Source organism: Polypterus senegalus, chromosome 5, assembly GCF_016835505.1.
Source record: "Polypterus senegalus isolate Bchr_013 chromosome 5, ASM1683550v1, whole genome shotgun sequence".
NCBI lineage: Eukaryota > Metazoa > Chordata > Cladistia > Polypteriformes > Polypteridae > Polypterus > Polypterus senegalus.
Window position 1 is genome coordinate 176,098,843 of NC_053158.1, and position 18,778 is coordinate 176,117,620.

At 37.9% G+C, this 18,778-nt stretch overlaps 1 protein-coding gene across 3 annotated transcripts in view; it reads right to left on the minus strand.

Annotated features, from left to right (window-relative positions):
• Nucleotides 1-18,778, minus strand: part of acvr2ba (activin A receptor type 2Ba) — a 130,108-nt gene that overhangs the window by 32,171 nt on the left and 79,159 nt on the right. For all 3 annotated transcript variants that reach the window (XR_005633789.1, XR_005633788.1, XM_039753652.1), the window contains exons 2-3: nt 5,160-5,367; nt 4,453-4,562 (exon numbers count right to left, since the gene is read on the minus strand). Coding sequence is in view for 1 of the 3 variants with exons in the window: in XM_039753652.1 (XP_039609586.1) it covers nt 4,453-4,562; nt 5,160-5,367 (318 nt within the window). In the remaining 2 variants the exon portion in view is untranslated. The remainder of the gene's footprint in view (nt 1-4,452; nt 4,563-5,159; nt 5,368-18,778) is intronic.

Consider the following 18,778-nt stretch of genomic DNA (forward strand, 5'->3'; position numbering starts at 1 on the left):
CTGCTTATATATTATAAATTAATATTATTTATATATATATATATAAAGAATGACTTCAGAATCCAATTTCACAGTAGCTAAGCAAAACATGTCATGTTCATTTTGACATGACATCCACACCGATATGAGAATTTGCCTGGTCAGTGTAAACGTGTGCTTACTGCAGTATTCTTAGTAATCTGCCTGTAATTAACGGAGCTCTTAGTCATTCAGCAAAGTGGGCATTTAATTGTTGGTCCAGTGCTACCATTTCTGATATTAAAGGAGCTTTAATGTGCAAGTAATAACTATTATAGTTTATTTTCAAATACTAGGAAAATGGGTTATTTAGCTACAGGTACCCACCCCTAGTAACTAGAAGATTTTCACATTGATAAATTATATTAATACACTTTACACTCCATGTGCTTCTCCTTGTGAAAGCTATGGAAGAAACATACAGAGTTGGACAGCCTATCCTTAGCAACAATCTCCAAGTACTTCTGGGAAATTCCAAAGCATTCCAAAGCCAGCCAAGTAATGTAATCCTTCCATGTGGCCTGGGTCTGCACCTGGGTGAGTAGTGGACACCCGCAAATAACCCATGCAAACATCAGGAAACCTTACAAACTCCATGTAGGGTGCATCAAGGATGCAAACCCCTGTCTCCTTACCGCAAGGCAATAGTACCGCTCTGCCACCATACTACCCATACAAAAATAACAGAATATAAAAATAAAAAATATTTAATGCAGTATTAAAAGAAATCCAGCCCAATCCAATACTGCTCAATACTTCATGAAATGGCTGATTAAAGCTGATGACTAAAGCTCTGCCAAAATCTACTGGTAATGCATACTGAGGAGTTAAAGAAAAATAATGGGAACACTCCAAAAACAAAAAGCAGTTTACAGTACTAAATCATTAAGGGGACATATTCATCTACTCTACTAACTTCATATGTGGAGTAACACGCACTCAATGCTAGTTTGATATATTGTCTTTCACAGAAGAAATGATCTTATCTGCTTTATAATGCTTTTACAGTACAATAAATGAAAACGCTGAATTCAAACTGGCCAGTGCTAAAAAGCAAACTACTATAATTTGTCAATACTTTATACAGTATAGCTCCTTTCACAGTCTCTAAGCACATTTAGTCACCCATCTGACCATGTTCCTATTAACAAAACCACTTAATTCCATTATGGCTTTTAAGGGGACCACCAGGCATAAGTCATTAACCAATCCTGAACGGGGCACCATTCTGCACACTTATGTACACACCCACAATCACTGGTAAAGGGGCAGTTTAAAGTCATCAATTAATCTAACTGGCACATCCTCAGGCCGAGGCTAGAAAACAGAACACATGGTTGGGGTTCACACAAACATGGTGAGAACATGCACATTACAGAGGCAGAGTAATTGGAATGGGATTCTAACCCAAGATTCTGGGGCTGCAAAATTATTTTATTTGGTTAATTTATTTTTCTGATGCATACACATGTTTTCAGGTTAATTTAAAAAAAAAAAAACCAAAACAACTGAATTGTATTTATTTACTTTGCTCATTTACATCTTCATTGGTACGGAAAGATAAGAATCGGAAGCATAAAATTAACTTTCATTTGTATGCTGATAAAACTCATCTGTATCTATCAATAAATCTAAATGGTACTTCTTCAAATATATCTTTAATAATTGCTTTAGTGCGGTGAGATGTGGGATGAGTGAAATGTACTTGCTCAAAAATGCAAAACAGCGCTTTTAGCAGACAGGAATCTGTAAAGAGTAAGGTAATACTGACAACTCTTCATCCTTCAGGCTAGAATCTAGGCGTTCATCTCCATAATGTTCCACAGCTAGTCATCTACAACTTCCCAAAAACACAACAACCAAGTCCCAGTTCTTCTATAAAAATTAAACCGATGAAGCTCAACATGTATTGAACTAAACTGCACACCCAGTTTCTCTCCCAGTCAATGCTAGTCTTAACGATTCAGTCGAAGCAATGTTAGCCAATTGCAAGTGAAAGGAAAAATTGTTTGTTTTTAAAAAATCACCTTACTTCAGGGAACACTGTGTCAAGGTGCTTTACGAGTAAAGGACTAAAACACAATAGCATATCTATAGAATGTTCAGTTTTTAAAAAAAGAGGGACTGCTGCCATGAAGCCAGGACACCAAAGGAGCTCAATGGCACATCAGACTGGCCCTACACAGTTCCAACAGCGGACTGAAAATATCTGTTAAAATGCCCACAGTATAAGGTGGTACTCTTTATTCAGTTTATACTTTCACATGTTAGTACATTCCAGTTCCAAACATATAATACATTGCTTTCTGCAGATTGCTCACGGATTTTTCCATACCATTCCTACACTACTCCAGTTTCCTGTGCCATTTCCATTAGTCTTAGTGCTACTTAAACTAGAAAACAGATTTAAAAAACTCTTAAAGCCTGAATAAAGTTGCCATTTTTCTCTTTTCAATGCCTAAAGCACTGGACTTCAGTCTCAGATTTACTGAGCAAGACACATTGTGTTATAGTGAACAAACTGGCTTACCAAGTTGCGCTCAAATAAATAAATGGCTAGACAGAGAAATATAGTATAGATACATCGCAACTAAGAATTTTGGGATAGTGGTATATTATCCAGGATCATCATTTGACAGCCTGTGGGTCATGCAAGTTTTCTCTGGCCATAAGAACACAGAAAGCAAAAGGGGCAACATTCCCTCAACTGAACCACACCAACATTCCTATTAATGTGGCACTCATTCAAGAAAATGTGAGGTTTGCAAACTCTCCTGGGACCTCCCCCAACTGAACAATACGCCGAAGAGCATCCCGAAGTGCGATCTCTGCATCTGTACGGGGCAACAGCAGGCTCACCGCCAAAGTAAAGAGAAAAGATCTCGATGGGTGATGCAAGGTTAGGAGCACGTAAATTGTAAATGCAGATAGCAAGATTACTTGGTCACTGACCTGGCCACGACCCTGCCTGACTGCTGTGTCTGTGTATAGCAGAGTGGCAGATCACGCTACAATAAATAACTGTGCCGTTCCTGTTTCAAGCTGAATAAAGTTGGTTTTGCTAAAATAATGAGACCAAGCCTCGTACAAGACATGGACTTGTAGTGTAACCCCAGTCTTTTATGATTTGCTTCTGTGGTGCTTCACTGAAGTGCTGTGAGCCTGTTGTTGCCCTGCCCCAGCAACGGACAAACAATCTTACACAGACATAGCAATCGAGCTTCAGGACGCACTTTAGCATGTCGTTCCCGTTGGGTGGGGGATTGGGGGGGGAGGTCCCAAAAGTGTTCAGAAACCTCACAATATGAAGGAGGATGATTCAGCTTCTGATTGATAACTGTGCTGCACACAACATGCTTCCACATTTAGATAATGTTTGCGTTGAATTCCTCCCACCCAATTGCACAGCAGTGCTTCAGCCATTGGATTTGGGCATCATTCGCACCCTGAAAGTGTATTATGGCAAGGAAATGCTGAGAAAAATTCTCGTCAGCATAACTTGTAAGCAGGAGGAGATTAAAATTAACGTCAAAAAAGTTATTGAAATGATTGCAAATGCCTGGATGCAAGTTAAAGAAAGCACTATAGTAACAAATACAGAATCTTGTTACAACAAAATATTTTTAAGGTCTCTGGGAGTTTGTTGTAACTGAATTTTACCTGTAATACCAACAACAAGAACAAAATTAAATTAGTGTAACATACATGTTTGATAAATGTAAATATAAGGAACAAAAGGAATTAACAGATGTGAACTAACTAAACAGGAGTGTGATTTGATAATAGTGTCCAGGAGTGAATGAAGATGTGAATCTTGAAGTGTGAGGTTTTTGTGCAGGGGTGCAGATGCTGCTGCCTGGCCTAGCAACACATAAAAGTATGCTAATGTCTTTTAACTGTACACAAACCCCATTATTACTTATTTTTTAAGGGAGCGATAACCATGGTGGGGGTGCATAATAGGTATAGACGTACTGTTTTCACTTATACCGTTCACACTTAACATGTTCTTTCATTAAAAAAAGAAACACACGAATACTGTTTTACAGGTTTATCCAGTAAGTATTGAAATTTGCTTAATGCATGTATCAATTATGGCACAGAGAAATTTTATTGGACCCTTCTTCCTATTATGCACACCTAACCTGTACCTCATAATATACACGCAGTCACTCTCATACTTACTCAGTTTGTTGAAAGCATCTGTAAAAATAAACTTAAGAAATGAAAAAAATGGTTTTACAGCAGCAGAAAAATGGATAGTTGTAGAAAGTTCACTGCGGATCACGAGAGACTGCAAAGGACACTGGCTTTAAGAAATAATGGAGACGACCTTGAGGCTGGAATGGTGCAGCTTGTTGTAGAGAGATATCAGTATACATTTTTTATGTGTCAGCTTCCTCAGGGATAACCAAACACCACCCAGGCACTTACCTTCAGGTTCTGTGACTTCTGGCAAATGTGTGAATTTTTCATTGCAGTAGTTTCCCTCACAACAGCAGAAAAATACTTGGGGATTCTCCTCTGTTGCGACACATTCTTGCCTAAGTAAGGAAAATTACAATATTATGTAAAAGCAAAGCCTTTATTATAAGATTTCCTCCAGAAAATGCATATTATGATCATATTCAAACGGTTGCAAATCTGTGGTGCATGTCCCTAAAGGGATAATAACCCTGACTAATAATGTGCACAAATCTCAGCTGAGGTCTTCAAATCCTGACTTCATAATAATTTTCTTGGTCCTTAAAATACATGTGTGCTGAAGAGTACACAGTTTATTATTCATATTATTACAGTGGAATAGGATATCATAATGGCTACAATAAACAATATTCCATAACTAATTTCAAATCTAAAATGATAGATGCCAATAATGGCAGCGCTGAGCACAGGAGAAGTACCAGTTCATTGCAGGGCACATTCACACTGGGCCAGTTTGGGACTCCAATTAAATTACTTAGCACATTTTCTCAGACAAAGAACGCTGGAGGCACGGTTAGAATGTATAAGCTCAACACAAACAAACAGAGACTAAGCGAATATTTAAACCTAAGGTACTCCGTGATTGTGCCACCATGCTCTCGCCATTTTTAAACTATCCACATTAAAAATATTGCTCTTTAATGCTAAATCCTCACCTGTCATAACAGTTAAAGTCATCCAGCCAGCAACCTTTCTTCACCAGCTCTATGGTACCAGAGTTATTGCGCCATGAAGCATAGCAGTGAAGCCTTTTGTCCTTCTCTCCCTCACAGCGCTCCACACCACTTTGATTGGTCTTCTCCAGCTCCCAATTGGCATTATAATAAATACACTCCCTGGTCTCTGCCTCTCCATGGCTTGGGCCTAGTGGAAAAAGAAAAAAAAAATATATAGGCCTTATTACCATCAATATCACCATACAGGCACCAAAACCAAAAATCCACATTGAATCAATGGCTGAGTAAAGTTTTAAGTATTATTGAAGTCAAGCAAAAGGACAAAGTGATTATTGCTTCATTAAGGAAAAGTCGAAAGCAGCTTCAATTGTGGAGTTTGAACATGAGCAACGGCATACCTTATGGAACATAACAGGGCACAAAGAGGTGGCACAGGACACATCAGGCTCCATGGTCACAAGACACAAGGGAAAATGAGCCACTAACAACTCCATGTAAGTATGCACAGCCAAACCAGCAGTCACAATACAAGTGCTCAGCTAGAATGCCTGTTAAATGCTTTGGTTATTACCGATCAATTTGTGGAGTAATTGCCTTCACGTCTGTGCGTTATCAGTGCAGCTCACTAATTTGCATTTGAGCACTGCAGCACATTACATGTCATAGATGGACTTCTTGAAGTCACTTCCTGAATTCTGAACTGTCTCCATTTACTCTACAGGAGCCTTCTGGTCAGCCCACAAGGTATATGTTTACAATGTTCTTCCAAAAAAATAAAACATTCTTTAAAATGCAGGTTGCAGCCTCCAGGAGCAAGAGAGCTGCCTGTACAGGCTCTTGTAATCACAGCCTGAGGGACATATGGTGCAGCCAGCAGAGATGGCAAGATATGCTGCCATCAAGCAGTAACTGCACAAAAAGCACACTTTGTCTTCACTCATACAAATACACAGTAGCAAAACCCAATCATCAGCACATCCTGCATCTTCAATTAGTAGATTTAGGCTGTCAAAGGACAAGGACAGCTGACCTACTACACTGGATATACAATGTGTATTCCCTGAAGGAAACAGCAAGAACAGCTACAGCAAAAGAAGACAAAAGTCAAATACTTTAACAAAAGTAACTACGGATAAACATGTAAATATTTTCAATGTGAACTCAACTATCCATTTCATGATTTCTCTTTTCCATTCCAGTTTCAGCAGATTGTGCCTATGAGGGTGCCACACCTGGATCACAAGGCACACTCCATTCACACCAGACCATTTTAGAGTTGTCCATTAAATCAAGAGACACATTTCTGGAAGGTAGTGGGACAACCAAGGTAGGCCTGTAGGTTTACGCGATACTGTTATGTTGTGCTATGAATTATATTAGTAGACAGGAAGCCTCTGCTGTAGACAAATTCACCTATAATATATCAGGTGGCGCAATAAGAAGTGACCTGTAAATCATAAAGAACATGCTGCTGTAACCTAGTGGTACACCAATCTGCATTGACTTATGAGGATATCCTTCCATACAATCTACAGTTTTGACAACAGCCTCAAGGATATGGATGGAAGGGTTTCTTGGCGTTTATGCAATGCTTGCAAGACCAGCAGCATGCCACTTTGTTTCTCAAGAGCACTGGATATTGTTCCATGAATGCCTCATGAATGAGCCTCAGTTGAAATATGCTGTTCCTATGGATACTGCACATCTTCTCTTCAGTAAGCACAAAAATACAGTAACAGAACCAACAAAAAAATCTTCACCACATTAAGTTTGCTACAACTAAAATCAAGATGAATTCCTTACTGTGAGTGGGGCTTTACTTAAGGCACCACATTATAAATTAAATTTTTGTTATGCGCGGCTTCCAAGGCAAATGCAACAACCATCTAAAATCATAATTCTGGTATTGTACATGTGACAATTTTCAAAAAATGGTGGGAACCCATGCTTCGCTTAAATTGAGCCTATTATTTAGACTTTCAGTCTTTCTGATATCCTTCATATTGTAGCATTTCTTCTCCAAGAATGAGGAGGACATTTCACAGAATGGAACAAAAAACATTTAACAGCTGCAGTATACTAAAGACAGGGATAGATGACAGAAAGTTTTATTGAAAGTCAGGATCCGGAAGCAGTGGAGCTAAACCGAAGAGGCTTTCTAATGAACCCAAAGGAGCTTTAAATATCAAAGCAGCAATACTGAGGTACTTTAACTCTAGACGCAGTCCTGTTAAAGTTCTTTCTCTGCATAAAAAATTAATGAAACAGTAATTTAGCACAAAGTTTGAGCCCATTTTTTAATAACATGGTAACAATATGACAGTAGTTAAGAGTTATTTGTGTGTGAGTGGCTGAAAAGCAAAAGGAGTTTAAACCGACAGCTAAAAAATGAGAACAAAGTCTAAGGCTACAACAATTCAGCTATTCTGAAGAAATTTCGTATAACAAAACATCCGGTGCAATGGAGGTGCACACTACTTGACTGGGTTGCACTTATCAAGAGTGATGCAAGAAACAACCACACAGTCACTAGAGCTAGTTACTGATTTGCGCGAGATTGTGTTGAAAGAGGCTTTGACATCTAACTACATGGAGAAAAGGTTCAATGAACAACCATGAAGCAAAAGGGTATCATGCAAAGAAGTACTTGTCATGCTTATAAGGTAACAATAAAGGTCTCATTTTGCTTGACTTCTCACTAGGTAACAATAAAGATCCTAATTATAAATCAATTATTAGGTATTTTAAAGCAGTTATTAGTTAGGTTTAATGAATTTTGGTTGCAATACGAGTCTTAGTTTCGCATAAGGAATATTTTTCCGAAAACCTTGGAGTGGTGAGTGAAGAGAAAGGTAAAGTATCTCTTTAGGATATCAATGACATGTAAAGAAGGTAGTAAGAACTTTGGGATGCAACTATGATGGCAGACTACTGCTGGATGATTTATATGGACAAGATACTAGAAACACTGTACAAATGACAGGCCATCAAACAAAGTACTAGATGAAAAGCTAGAGAAGTTATATTTAAGTTAATAAATATACTGTATATATTTTTTTTTTACATGTCTTTAAGAATACTACATTGACTAAATAGCTTCTTTGTTAAACTGACTTAGAACAACATTGTTTATATTAATAAAAATTTAGCAAATCATACAATTTAAATTCAATTACTTTTTAATTTTGTACTTAAATGTGATGTGATAGAAAATTTCTAATTATATTTTTTTTATTGCGTTCATGAATGCAAATAAAAACAACTATCCACAACTGAAATGATTTCTTGATTTTGAAAACTGAATTTTGCAGAACTGTGCAATGCTTTCAAATTGTTTGTGGCATACCTACTTATTTCTCCCTGCAACAATGTGAAAGCCAAGATGATTCCAAATACTAAATAAGTACAGTGTAACATTTCATATTAGAATTTCTGGTAGAAAGTCTGGAATAATTGACTAGATAGATAGAGAGATAGATAGAATCTCATGCCCAAACCATTTAAATACTTTAGTACAGAAAAAACACTTGATATAGTCAGTTGTGATTTGTCATTTCCAAGACCACTATCACCTAAAATAGCACTAAGCTTAATTAAATGCCTTCATGAAACCTGTACAGCTGAGCATGTTTCAAACTTTACCATTGAAATGGCTCTATAAATAATAATAATAATAATAATACATTGAAATGGCTCTATAAATAAGATGGATCATGATTAGTGGTAACTGAAATAGTGTTTAATTTCACATACAGTTTCACAAAAATTGCCCTTAAAATTCATTTCACACACGATTTTGTAATTGCGACACAAAAATACACTAAAATAATATTTTTATGGTTGTTTGGGGGTGAAAGGCAATTGATCTTCCTCCCTAAGGGAGGAATAGCCCTCCAATAACCCTCCAATGTTGCTGCTGCTCCATGCGCTCTCATCAGCCTTGTGCACTCCATTACAGCACATTCACACCACTCACATTTTCTAACTCAATAAACTAGAACAAGCCAAGATCATTCAAGAGTCTTGCTAGTGGTCACGCACCTTGGACAATGGATCTGACCAGGGCAGTAGCATCTCTGCAGTATGCTCTCTATCTGTGTCCCCTTTTACAAGTTCTGCACCAGAATAAACTGTGCCATGCCTTCACATATGGAGAAAATGGTTACATGAATTTCGCTGGTTGCCACACAGCATTTAGTGTTTCAGTCAGTAGAAAAACGCTACAAAAATTTAATTTTGTGTAGTGAAAACCCCATCTTTGGATGAAAATTTAGTTTTATGCAAATTGTTTTGCTCGCTCATCAGTAATTATAAGTGTATTATAAGTGTAATTCTAAGCATTAATTGCAGTGAATTTACCGTATTCGCCCTTGTTCATCAAGTTTACTGATAATTTAGCAGGCTTAGGAGAACTTTTTTCCCCAGCACTCCACAATGACTTGCATGGCCAGCATGACATCAGCTGGAGCTGTAACAGCCAACACTTGGTATATAATGCTGATCATTTGCATTGCAGACTGTGTGGGACTTGGTTAGTTGTAGAACAGATAAGTAAATAATGCAGGTTCTCAAAATTGTATTTGTATGAAACAGATACAGCATAAACAACAAGTTATGTTTGCTTGTTACCAAATGTGCAGGTCGATTGAGTTCTATTTCAGTATAAGAGAAGGAGGTGCCTGCCCTATACATGCATATTTAGCCACTTGGGAGAAAAAAAAAACAAAAAACATTGAAGGAGTCTGACACATCCACCCAAACACAGGAGACTCTATGAAATAATAATAATAATAATAATAATAATAATAATAATAATAGATTTATGTTTATTTACAAGATGATTCTATGTTTTTGATAGAAGAAAAAGTGCACAGCATCAGAACAGACAGTTTGAAGAGCCAACTTGAAAAAATAGAACAAGCCAGCGCACAACTTCAATGATGACACCCAACATTGCATTTTCTGCCTTTGAAAGACCTACAATCAGGAGTCCTCAAATCTGGTCCTGGAGGGCCTCAGTGGCTGCAGATTTTCATTCTAACATTTTTCTTAATTAGTGACCTATTTTTGCTCCCAATTATCTTCGTTTGGATTAATTTTATTTAACTTGCTCTAGAAGACTCCTTAATTGTTTCTTTTTCCTTAATTAGCAGCCAAACAATAATGGAATACAAAATGAACCAAAACACAACCAGCAAACTGTGTTTATCATACGATATCTGAAAGTAAAGAAATGTGAATATCTCAGGATCCACTCAGGTCCCCAAAACATTTTCACAGTGCTCTTAGAAAAGAGAAAAATCAACAAATAAGGAAATTTATGCTATTGCACAATGAGAGCAGCAACAAGCCATGGAATTAAAGGTTGGGTTTAATTAACAAGAATCAGAGCCTAATTAAGCATCTGGTTAGAGTGAATTTGGTTGGAGTTTCAGTCCCTGAAGAAGTTGATCTTCTGTTGGCTCACTCACTTCAAACTTTCATTTCTGTTTCGGTGCCATTTAAGTGAAGAAATGAAGCAATTCAGAGGAATGATGAAATTCAGGGGACCAAATCTTACAAAACAAGGCAATTGAAATTAATTCAAAAGAAGTTAATTAGTAGCAAAAACAGGTCACTAATTAAGGGTAAGAATGAAAACCTGCAACCACTGGGGTCCTCCAGGACCAAAGTTGGGGACCCCTGATGTACATATTTTTTCTGTCTTTAGCTCGGACTTCGGCATTTCTGCTTTGCTTCGACAAAATATATGATTGCATGTCTGACTGACATTTTTCCACTTTGATTTCACGAAAGTACAGTTGTACAGTAGTTGGCAATTCTGCCACACAGCTCAAGTCAACTTTTGGCCACAATAAGTGGTCCAGTATAGTTGGGAGATGTAACCCTAGCCATCAGAGACACTTTAAAGATGACTACACCATTATAGTGTAGCAAAACCTAGTTCAGACCGTCATTCCCCGTTGACTTCAATGCATTTTGCAGAGTTCAGCGAGATTTGTGAACACTTCTGCGATTTCTCTTAACCTAAGGCGAAGCGAAAACCATGGAGTTCACTCATCACTACTAATCATTACTTACCAGACTTACAAACAGAAGTGATCAAAATCAGAAGGGCTTAAAGGGTGTAAACAGAGCAGAGTTAGAAATAATTAGTCTTTAATTAGAGCAGATTGCTGCTTTGAAATATAAGCAAAGTTTATATTACTCCCTTAATCTATCATTTATTTGGAACTAAATACATTTTTATATAAAAGAAGGTTGTATTAGAAGAGTTATTCTTCTTTTAGAATTTATGGGTTTTTGTTCCGCCAATTTAGCAAAAACTTACTAAAGAATAAAAAGAAAGAAAAGAAAAAAACACACCTAAAGGTTTTTCCTTAGCAAGATGCTTGTTGGGTTTCTGAAGAAGCCTTAAAATTGACTGTGGAGCATGGAAGGATAAAAGCTGCTGATGAGGTAATTTAAAGATGGATTACAAATTGTGGGAATGACAGCTAGAGGACTTGGGGGACATGGTCAGGATGAATACAAAGGTCAGTAAGTCAACCAACAGCAAAATGCTGATGTTGAAAGACAGTTAAATAAATAAAGCAAATAAATAATGAGAAAAAAAATGAGGTAAGATAATTAAAATCACGAGATTAATGAGATGCATGAAACAAGAAAGGCCTTAGTGATAAATCACTGACTATTTTTCAGAAGTCCAACATGTCGTTCCCAGTGTCAAGCAATAGTAGGCATGGGGGACAAATGACAAAGCTGTCCTCCAAATCAGCAGATACAACATCAACAGCAGGTCTACACGTTTTTAACTTTGAAGTCAACTTTTGTTCCATCCCATATTGACATTTTTCTTCTTAAGACAAATACACCAGTTAGGCTGAGCCACTATAGTAAACCCTCACCTGAACAGGTCAGAGGTGCATCAGGAGGATTTTGGAGAAACCTGTAGAACATCCAGTTGTAATACTCAGTTAAACCGGATTTCCACAATTCCACAGAGCAAAGTAATGTATATGATCCAACTGAAGCTGCATCTCCCCAGAGATGGCAAGCAGCACTGGAATGAGTCTGACTCTTGTTTTTAGGAATAAATTTCAACTCTGTCAACAGGCAGAAAAAAATGCAACACCACCTCCAGTTTTGTTTTAAAGTGATTTGCAGGAGTGCAAACTGCAATACAAAATATAGAATACCCATACAGCAAACACACAGTCAAAGTGTAACATTAAAAATAAAAGATGTAGAGGAGTGTGTGCATTCAAATGCAATGACCACTAATATGACATCTTCCTCACACCCCAAAAGTTCATTAACATTCTAAAAAATTTCTGATGCACTAAGGAGGCAGACCAAGTTTCGGAAAACTGAACTGATCAAAGCAAAGCAGGCTTGTGGAATTGTGATTTTAAAATAAACAACAAAAACAAAAAATGTTTAAAAACATCCTCTTCTCTATCCCCGACCACCAACCTTTTGAATAATCAAAAGGAAAGGTATCTACTGGCAAGAGTCATTTGTAAGCCAAACCAAAGCATTCACGTTCTTGACAAGAGGCTGACCTTGCAGTCTCACGCTGGTTATTACAGCAAGTGTCTCAAAACAGCCTGCTAGAAAGAGAACTGATAAATGGCAACTATTAAGCAGACCCATGGAGGAGCCTATCCATTTGGCTGTGCGGAGGGAGACTTTTCATCTGTGAGTGCAGGGGGAGAGTACCAGCTAATGATATATTCCAGATGGTGGAATGGCAAGGCATTTCGCTCTTTGCAGATCCAGGATCACTTGCTGGGAGCACAGCCCTCTGCGTGGAGACACAATATTCTACCTGTTTATGAGCCGGCTCAGTCCCACTCCCGAATCCACCACGTCCTCATTACTTCACAGCCCAGATGCTGGCTGTTTGAATCCACTGGTGACGATGAATAACAGTGTTTGTGCGAGTGAATGTGTGCATGCATCTCTCTTCTATCACATGACCTGTGCTACCACAACACAATGCAGCAGAAGAGGCAAGGATTGATTTGCATGAGAAAAATGACACCACAACAGAATAATAAATTAGCTGAAAAAGTAGCTAGCCAGATCAAATGCATAATAGTTAACATTTTTGCTTATTTTACCATCTCTCACAATTCTTGTGGGTACTGAAATTGGACAGAAAGATTATTAGATTTTAATTATAAAAATTAAATTTGTAGCATTTACAGTTGGGATTAAGTCATAATCTACATTAAAAAAAGTTGTTTTTTTTTGCTCTTATTAAAGGATTATGAAAGGAAGTGTAGAAAGATCTGCATCATTCACTTGTAGAGGAACATGCAAATGCTGTCAGTTTCATTATAGAGAAGGACCTGAGCAATAGACAGATACATAATCACCACAATAAAGACCACAAGCGTTAATCAGCAAAATGAGGATCCTGCAATTTTGCAGGTCAGAACAACACAAAATCATTCACACACACACAAGCTGTCAGAAGTTCATTTGAAGGAGTTCCTTAGCTCCTAAGCAACAGTACTGCCATCCGAAAAAATAAAAAGGAAAAAAAAAAAGATAAATGTTAAACACAACTTCGTGGGCAAGTGTAAGCAGATTTCGAGGGAAGACTTTTTAACAAAACTGCTCCTCCCAAGCAGTAATGTTTATATACAATACGAATTTGGCACGACTGGACACAGCAGATGTTCTCCCAGATCTATGCATTATCGTTGCTAAGCAACAACACACGTAGGCAGCCTTGTAATGAGATTTTCTGTTCCCTTTAGCTCGGTCTTGAATATTGGAAGTCACTTAAGAGAGACAAAATTGTGCCTGACACCCTTCAGAAATGACAATGCTCAAAGAAAAAACAGACAGGTTTCAATCAGATCAGTATCCCAGAGCAAGGAAATGTAGACAATGATCACCCTCTCCAGGACCACAGAGTTTTAGTGCTGAACAAGCAGCTCATGCAGCCAATTAGGACTAGCCTCAAGATCAGTTTGCTTTTTCCAAATGCAAGCAGCAAGCACAATCCATATCTGGGATAAACATTGATCTCCACTGAGCAAGCAATCCAACAATTACAGCTTGAAAACACTAAATGGTGCATTCCACAATCCTGATGACCTATATGCACTTCCAGTGAGCGAGCAATATGCATAGTTATCACAGCTGGTCAATTCCAATATAAACACCATTATTTAATGAAGGAATACTGCATCAACCATGAGCTTTCGCCTTCAGTAAAGAGAAGGCCTAACTATCATCAGGAGAATCATTCTGGTCTATTGAATGGCTATCTAGATCATACATATCCAGGTTAAATTTTCACATACAGTGATCAAACATGTGCAGCAGTCCAAAGAAAAGACTTCCTTTGTAATCAGAAATTAGGGTTATATCTGCGGCTACGAACAAGTATCAGGACTTGCCATGAGCATATTGTCCCCAGGTAGGCCTTGACTAGCTAAATAACAAGCAGCAGAACCAGCCCTTCAGATTATGCTCTACGGACGGTTTTTCTTTAAAGATAAAAAAAAAAAAAAAAGTTTGTTTTAATGCTCCTTAAGTATCACTGATCTCATTAGTATGCTATACCATCCATATACAGAGGGGGCCCGTGGCAAAAATTTCAGCTTAGTTCAATTGATTTTCATATAACGTCTTTTCCACCGAAAGGCTGCCCAGCTCAGGAATTGAGAAAGGGTTCTGTAAACGGATAGTTTTCCAGCTGATTATAATAAGTAAAATATCAGGATGTATATATTCAGTACACAGACACATATGTACTGTATATTGCTGCATATGTGTTTATTATACATACACATTTACATATTCTGCATAGACATACTGTATATCTATGTATACAGACACACACATACAGAGGTAAATAAAATAACAGAAAAGCCACATGAAAAAGGAGTTTCAGTTAGGAGTAACTAAATCTCAGTTACACAAAGGCAGCTGCTAAGGTGAGTCATAAGAGGTTTAATTGGCAATTAGCAGTACGTGTCAGCTATAAAACAGGCTTGACAATTATCACTTAGACAGTTGAGTTTTCACTGTAACATGAGGCAACTAACAAACAGGCCAAAAAGTTGGTGCCCAAAATGCAGGTGCATCAATCACAAAATCTAGGAAGTCATTTAATGTGTCAAAGTTAACAATCTCAAATATAATTAAAGCATATGGCAAATGTGAACAAACTGTATCCGCAAAGCAAAACAGCTGTCACGAGTTAAAGTTCACTGACCGAGATAGAGGGACATTTTACAGGAAAATTGTTTAATGCTATGCAATGTCTACCGAACGGAATCAGCACCTCTGAGATATGTTCTCAGCAAAAACTGAATGTCTTGCAATTCACATTCTGGAATTTATTGCAGCACTGCTTCGATGCTGGGTCAAAGCAAATGGTGTACATATCTTGATGTAAGGAGCAGTAAACCTGGAAAGAATAGTGATTCTCCGATCACATGGCTGCTAATAGAGATTGGCCAATTTTCACCCCAAATGACCCCATCAGTGATCTGTAAATCAGCCAATCTGAAAAATTGATTTTTTCAGAACCTGCTTTTCTAAGGTTTAAGATCTTAGTGTGGACAGTGAGCCATCTTGTGTTTAGCACAACAGCTCACATTTTCAACTTAACAAAAGAACACATTTGACAATTTGCCCTCGTTTCTCACTAATAATAGGCTTCCTAGCTTAAGAGCCAAATGTGTACAGTATATTTCAGGTGTAAGGTTAAGCGTTTTAGTCTTGTATCTTCCTGATAAGAATGAACATTTTATTAGAAAAGTGGCTTGTAATTATGGCAAAATTTTTCATTTACTTTTATGGCATTTGTATGATTTTTGAGATTTTATTTTTAATTTTAAAAAGTATGTTTTAAGGGGATTTTATTCATTTTAGTATTGTTATGGTCCTGGGTATGACGTTAATCTGTATCCAGCCCTGCATGTAGGTCCTCCAACCTGCAGGGAATAAACCTGGGGGTTGATGGCAGAATTGGCACACCAGCCAACATAAAAAACCTCACACTGGTTCCATTCCATCTGAATTTGTGTGGTGCTGAGGTGTCACCCATCGCATGGCTGCACTTGGGCCCTAATCTGGGTTCCTGAGTTGGTTTGTCAGGTGATGGGTGCGGCAATGCACTTTATCAAAACCTGCTCCTAACCTCTCTCTCTTTATGGTCATTGAACAATACACAGCATTTCATTTAGTTAAGGAACAGATAACATCCGAGTTCTGCATTTTAATTATAAAAATACCACTTTAATATAGAGCATAATGTTTCTACTCAGCCGATTATGCAGGAGTTTAGTGAAAACAATTTTAAAACAAAAAGGAAAACCACATCAGCCTGTTTTGGTAACATGAAATTGTTGATTAGTATCGGACATTAAAAAAAATACCTGATCAAAGCATCCCTAGAAAAGACGTGAAATGATTTGATTCACCCTACTTGCTTTAAATTTGCTGAAAACTAATGGATGCTTTCCATGCACAATGTCTGTTGCCAAATGTTAAACATGGTGGGAAATTCATAATAGCAAACACAGCAATGTCATGAGAGTCCCAAAGCCCTTGATCTGCATAATCATAAAATGCTCAAGGAAGTAAAGGCCATTTTCCAGGATCAGGTGCACCCTATAGCACAAACATTGTTCTCTCATGATAATGCGCATTTCTAGGATGAAAATTCTCCCCCATTCTACTTTACATACCACCAAACTATTACAATAGCGGTCACATGATTGCCAGGATGAACACAAATGCCTTCCATAAAAGTACATTTGCACAGCCTTAACTCCTCGAAGACCTTGGAGGCTTTTTCCCTCTCTCAGAGAATAGTGCACACAGAGTTGTGAACTTATTGAATTCCAACAAGGACTGAAGGTCTTCTGAAAGGAACCAACGGCCCTAGTGATGCAAGTGTACAAGGGAAAGACCATGTGCCGCTCAGAGTCAGGCAGTGCAAATGGTTAACTTTAATTTACAAATTGGACTTGTAATATATTGCATAGTCGTGTTTCCAGCAGGTACTGACTAAACATGGAGCAAAAATCTGTGGTAACAACTTTGCACGCTTCCAAATAAAACCTTAAGAAATGTTTATTTGTGAAGATTTTCAAATTACGTTCTCCCAGCTTAGAAGCTTTTTGAACCCTTCACAGTAGATTGCCAACACTTTACACCAACCTGTCTTAGTAAATGGGTTTGTAAGAAAGCACAGAAAATAAAAAATTAAAAATAGTTATTTACAAACTAGTTTGGAAGTGCCAAAGTAAAATGGAGTCACCTCACATGACATTATCTCATTAAATACGGAGGGCTTCTCTTTCCATAAAAAAAACATTTTTCTCATGTGTAGGACTCTGAAATAAATTTACTTCTGGCTTATGTTTGGACTATCTAGGTCCATGTAATGTTAAATTCCATTTTCAATATTTGCTTTACCAGCACAGGGTAAAGGGAATGTGAGCCTATTGCAGTACTGAACCCTGGAAGACTGGCCATTCCATGAAGGGGCACACTTACATACAAAATCACAATTTAGATTGTACTATACAGAGCTAGGCTCGGCTAATTACTGTAAGGCCCACAAGTCAAACAGAAACTTGGGCCCAGACAAGTTACATGAACTGGCTCCCAGCCAACTAGGCCATGTGGTCTTCCCTGGTTTAAAAATTACCATTACTAAATAATGAGACATGCTGAAAATGGACACCGAGAAGACAAGTCCTGGGAACAAATTCTAGACCACATGAATATTCAGGGCATCCGAGTAAAAATCCAGAACCGTTAGGAGAATGCAACAACAATGGGGGAGATTACAGGCATCAGAGACCATGACCATCCCAGTTAACCTCATGGAAATGGCAATGGCATTTACAAAAATCAGTCAGTACAGATGGTGCCATTATGCTGCTGTTTAACATGTTGAACAAAGAGCTATCGGTGAAAGGTCACAATCTGGCAGGAGTCGCCTATGTTGATGCTCGTGGATAGAGAACAAATCTGCATATGGATTCCCCGAATGCCCCACATTAATCCTCAGCAGAAGTCTAGCGACAAATGTATAGCTGTCTAACATAAAGCAAGTGCATGTAAACCTGCAAATCAGACATCTATGGTTTCATACTCAAAGTTGCTGTCTCCACCAAAACTATGGTATTAATACAAAAACAGAAAGTGTGGAGGCAGCAGTCATCTTACAACACAAGCCTCTGCAGTCCATCAACCCAAACCAGTGGAGCCAGCGAGTGCTCACAATCTGCAATACTGATTAATGCATGACATGAGTTGGTAAAATCCTCACACCACTATCCATAAGACAAGAGGCATTCACTACACACTGTTCTCAGTCTTCAAGAGGAATCTGTTGAGGCCTCCTCAATCTTCAATCTTTTAATGATCATTCTCATTTTTTTTTTTTTAATTTATTGACACACTAAGTTTTTTCAGTTATCTTACCTTACCTCCTCAAATAAAGACACATAGGCATGAACCATAGTTTTACAGTACTTCTGTCCATTTAACAGCTAGCAGTGGTATTAGGTATAGTTTGGGTTCAAGTTTATTGTTCAGGTGTACAGAGTACA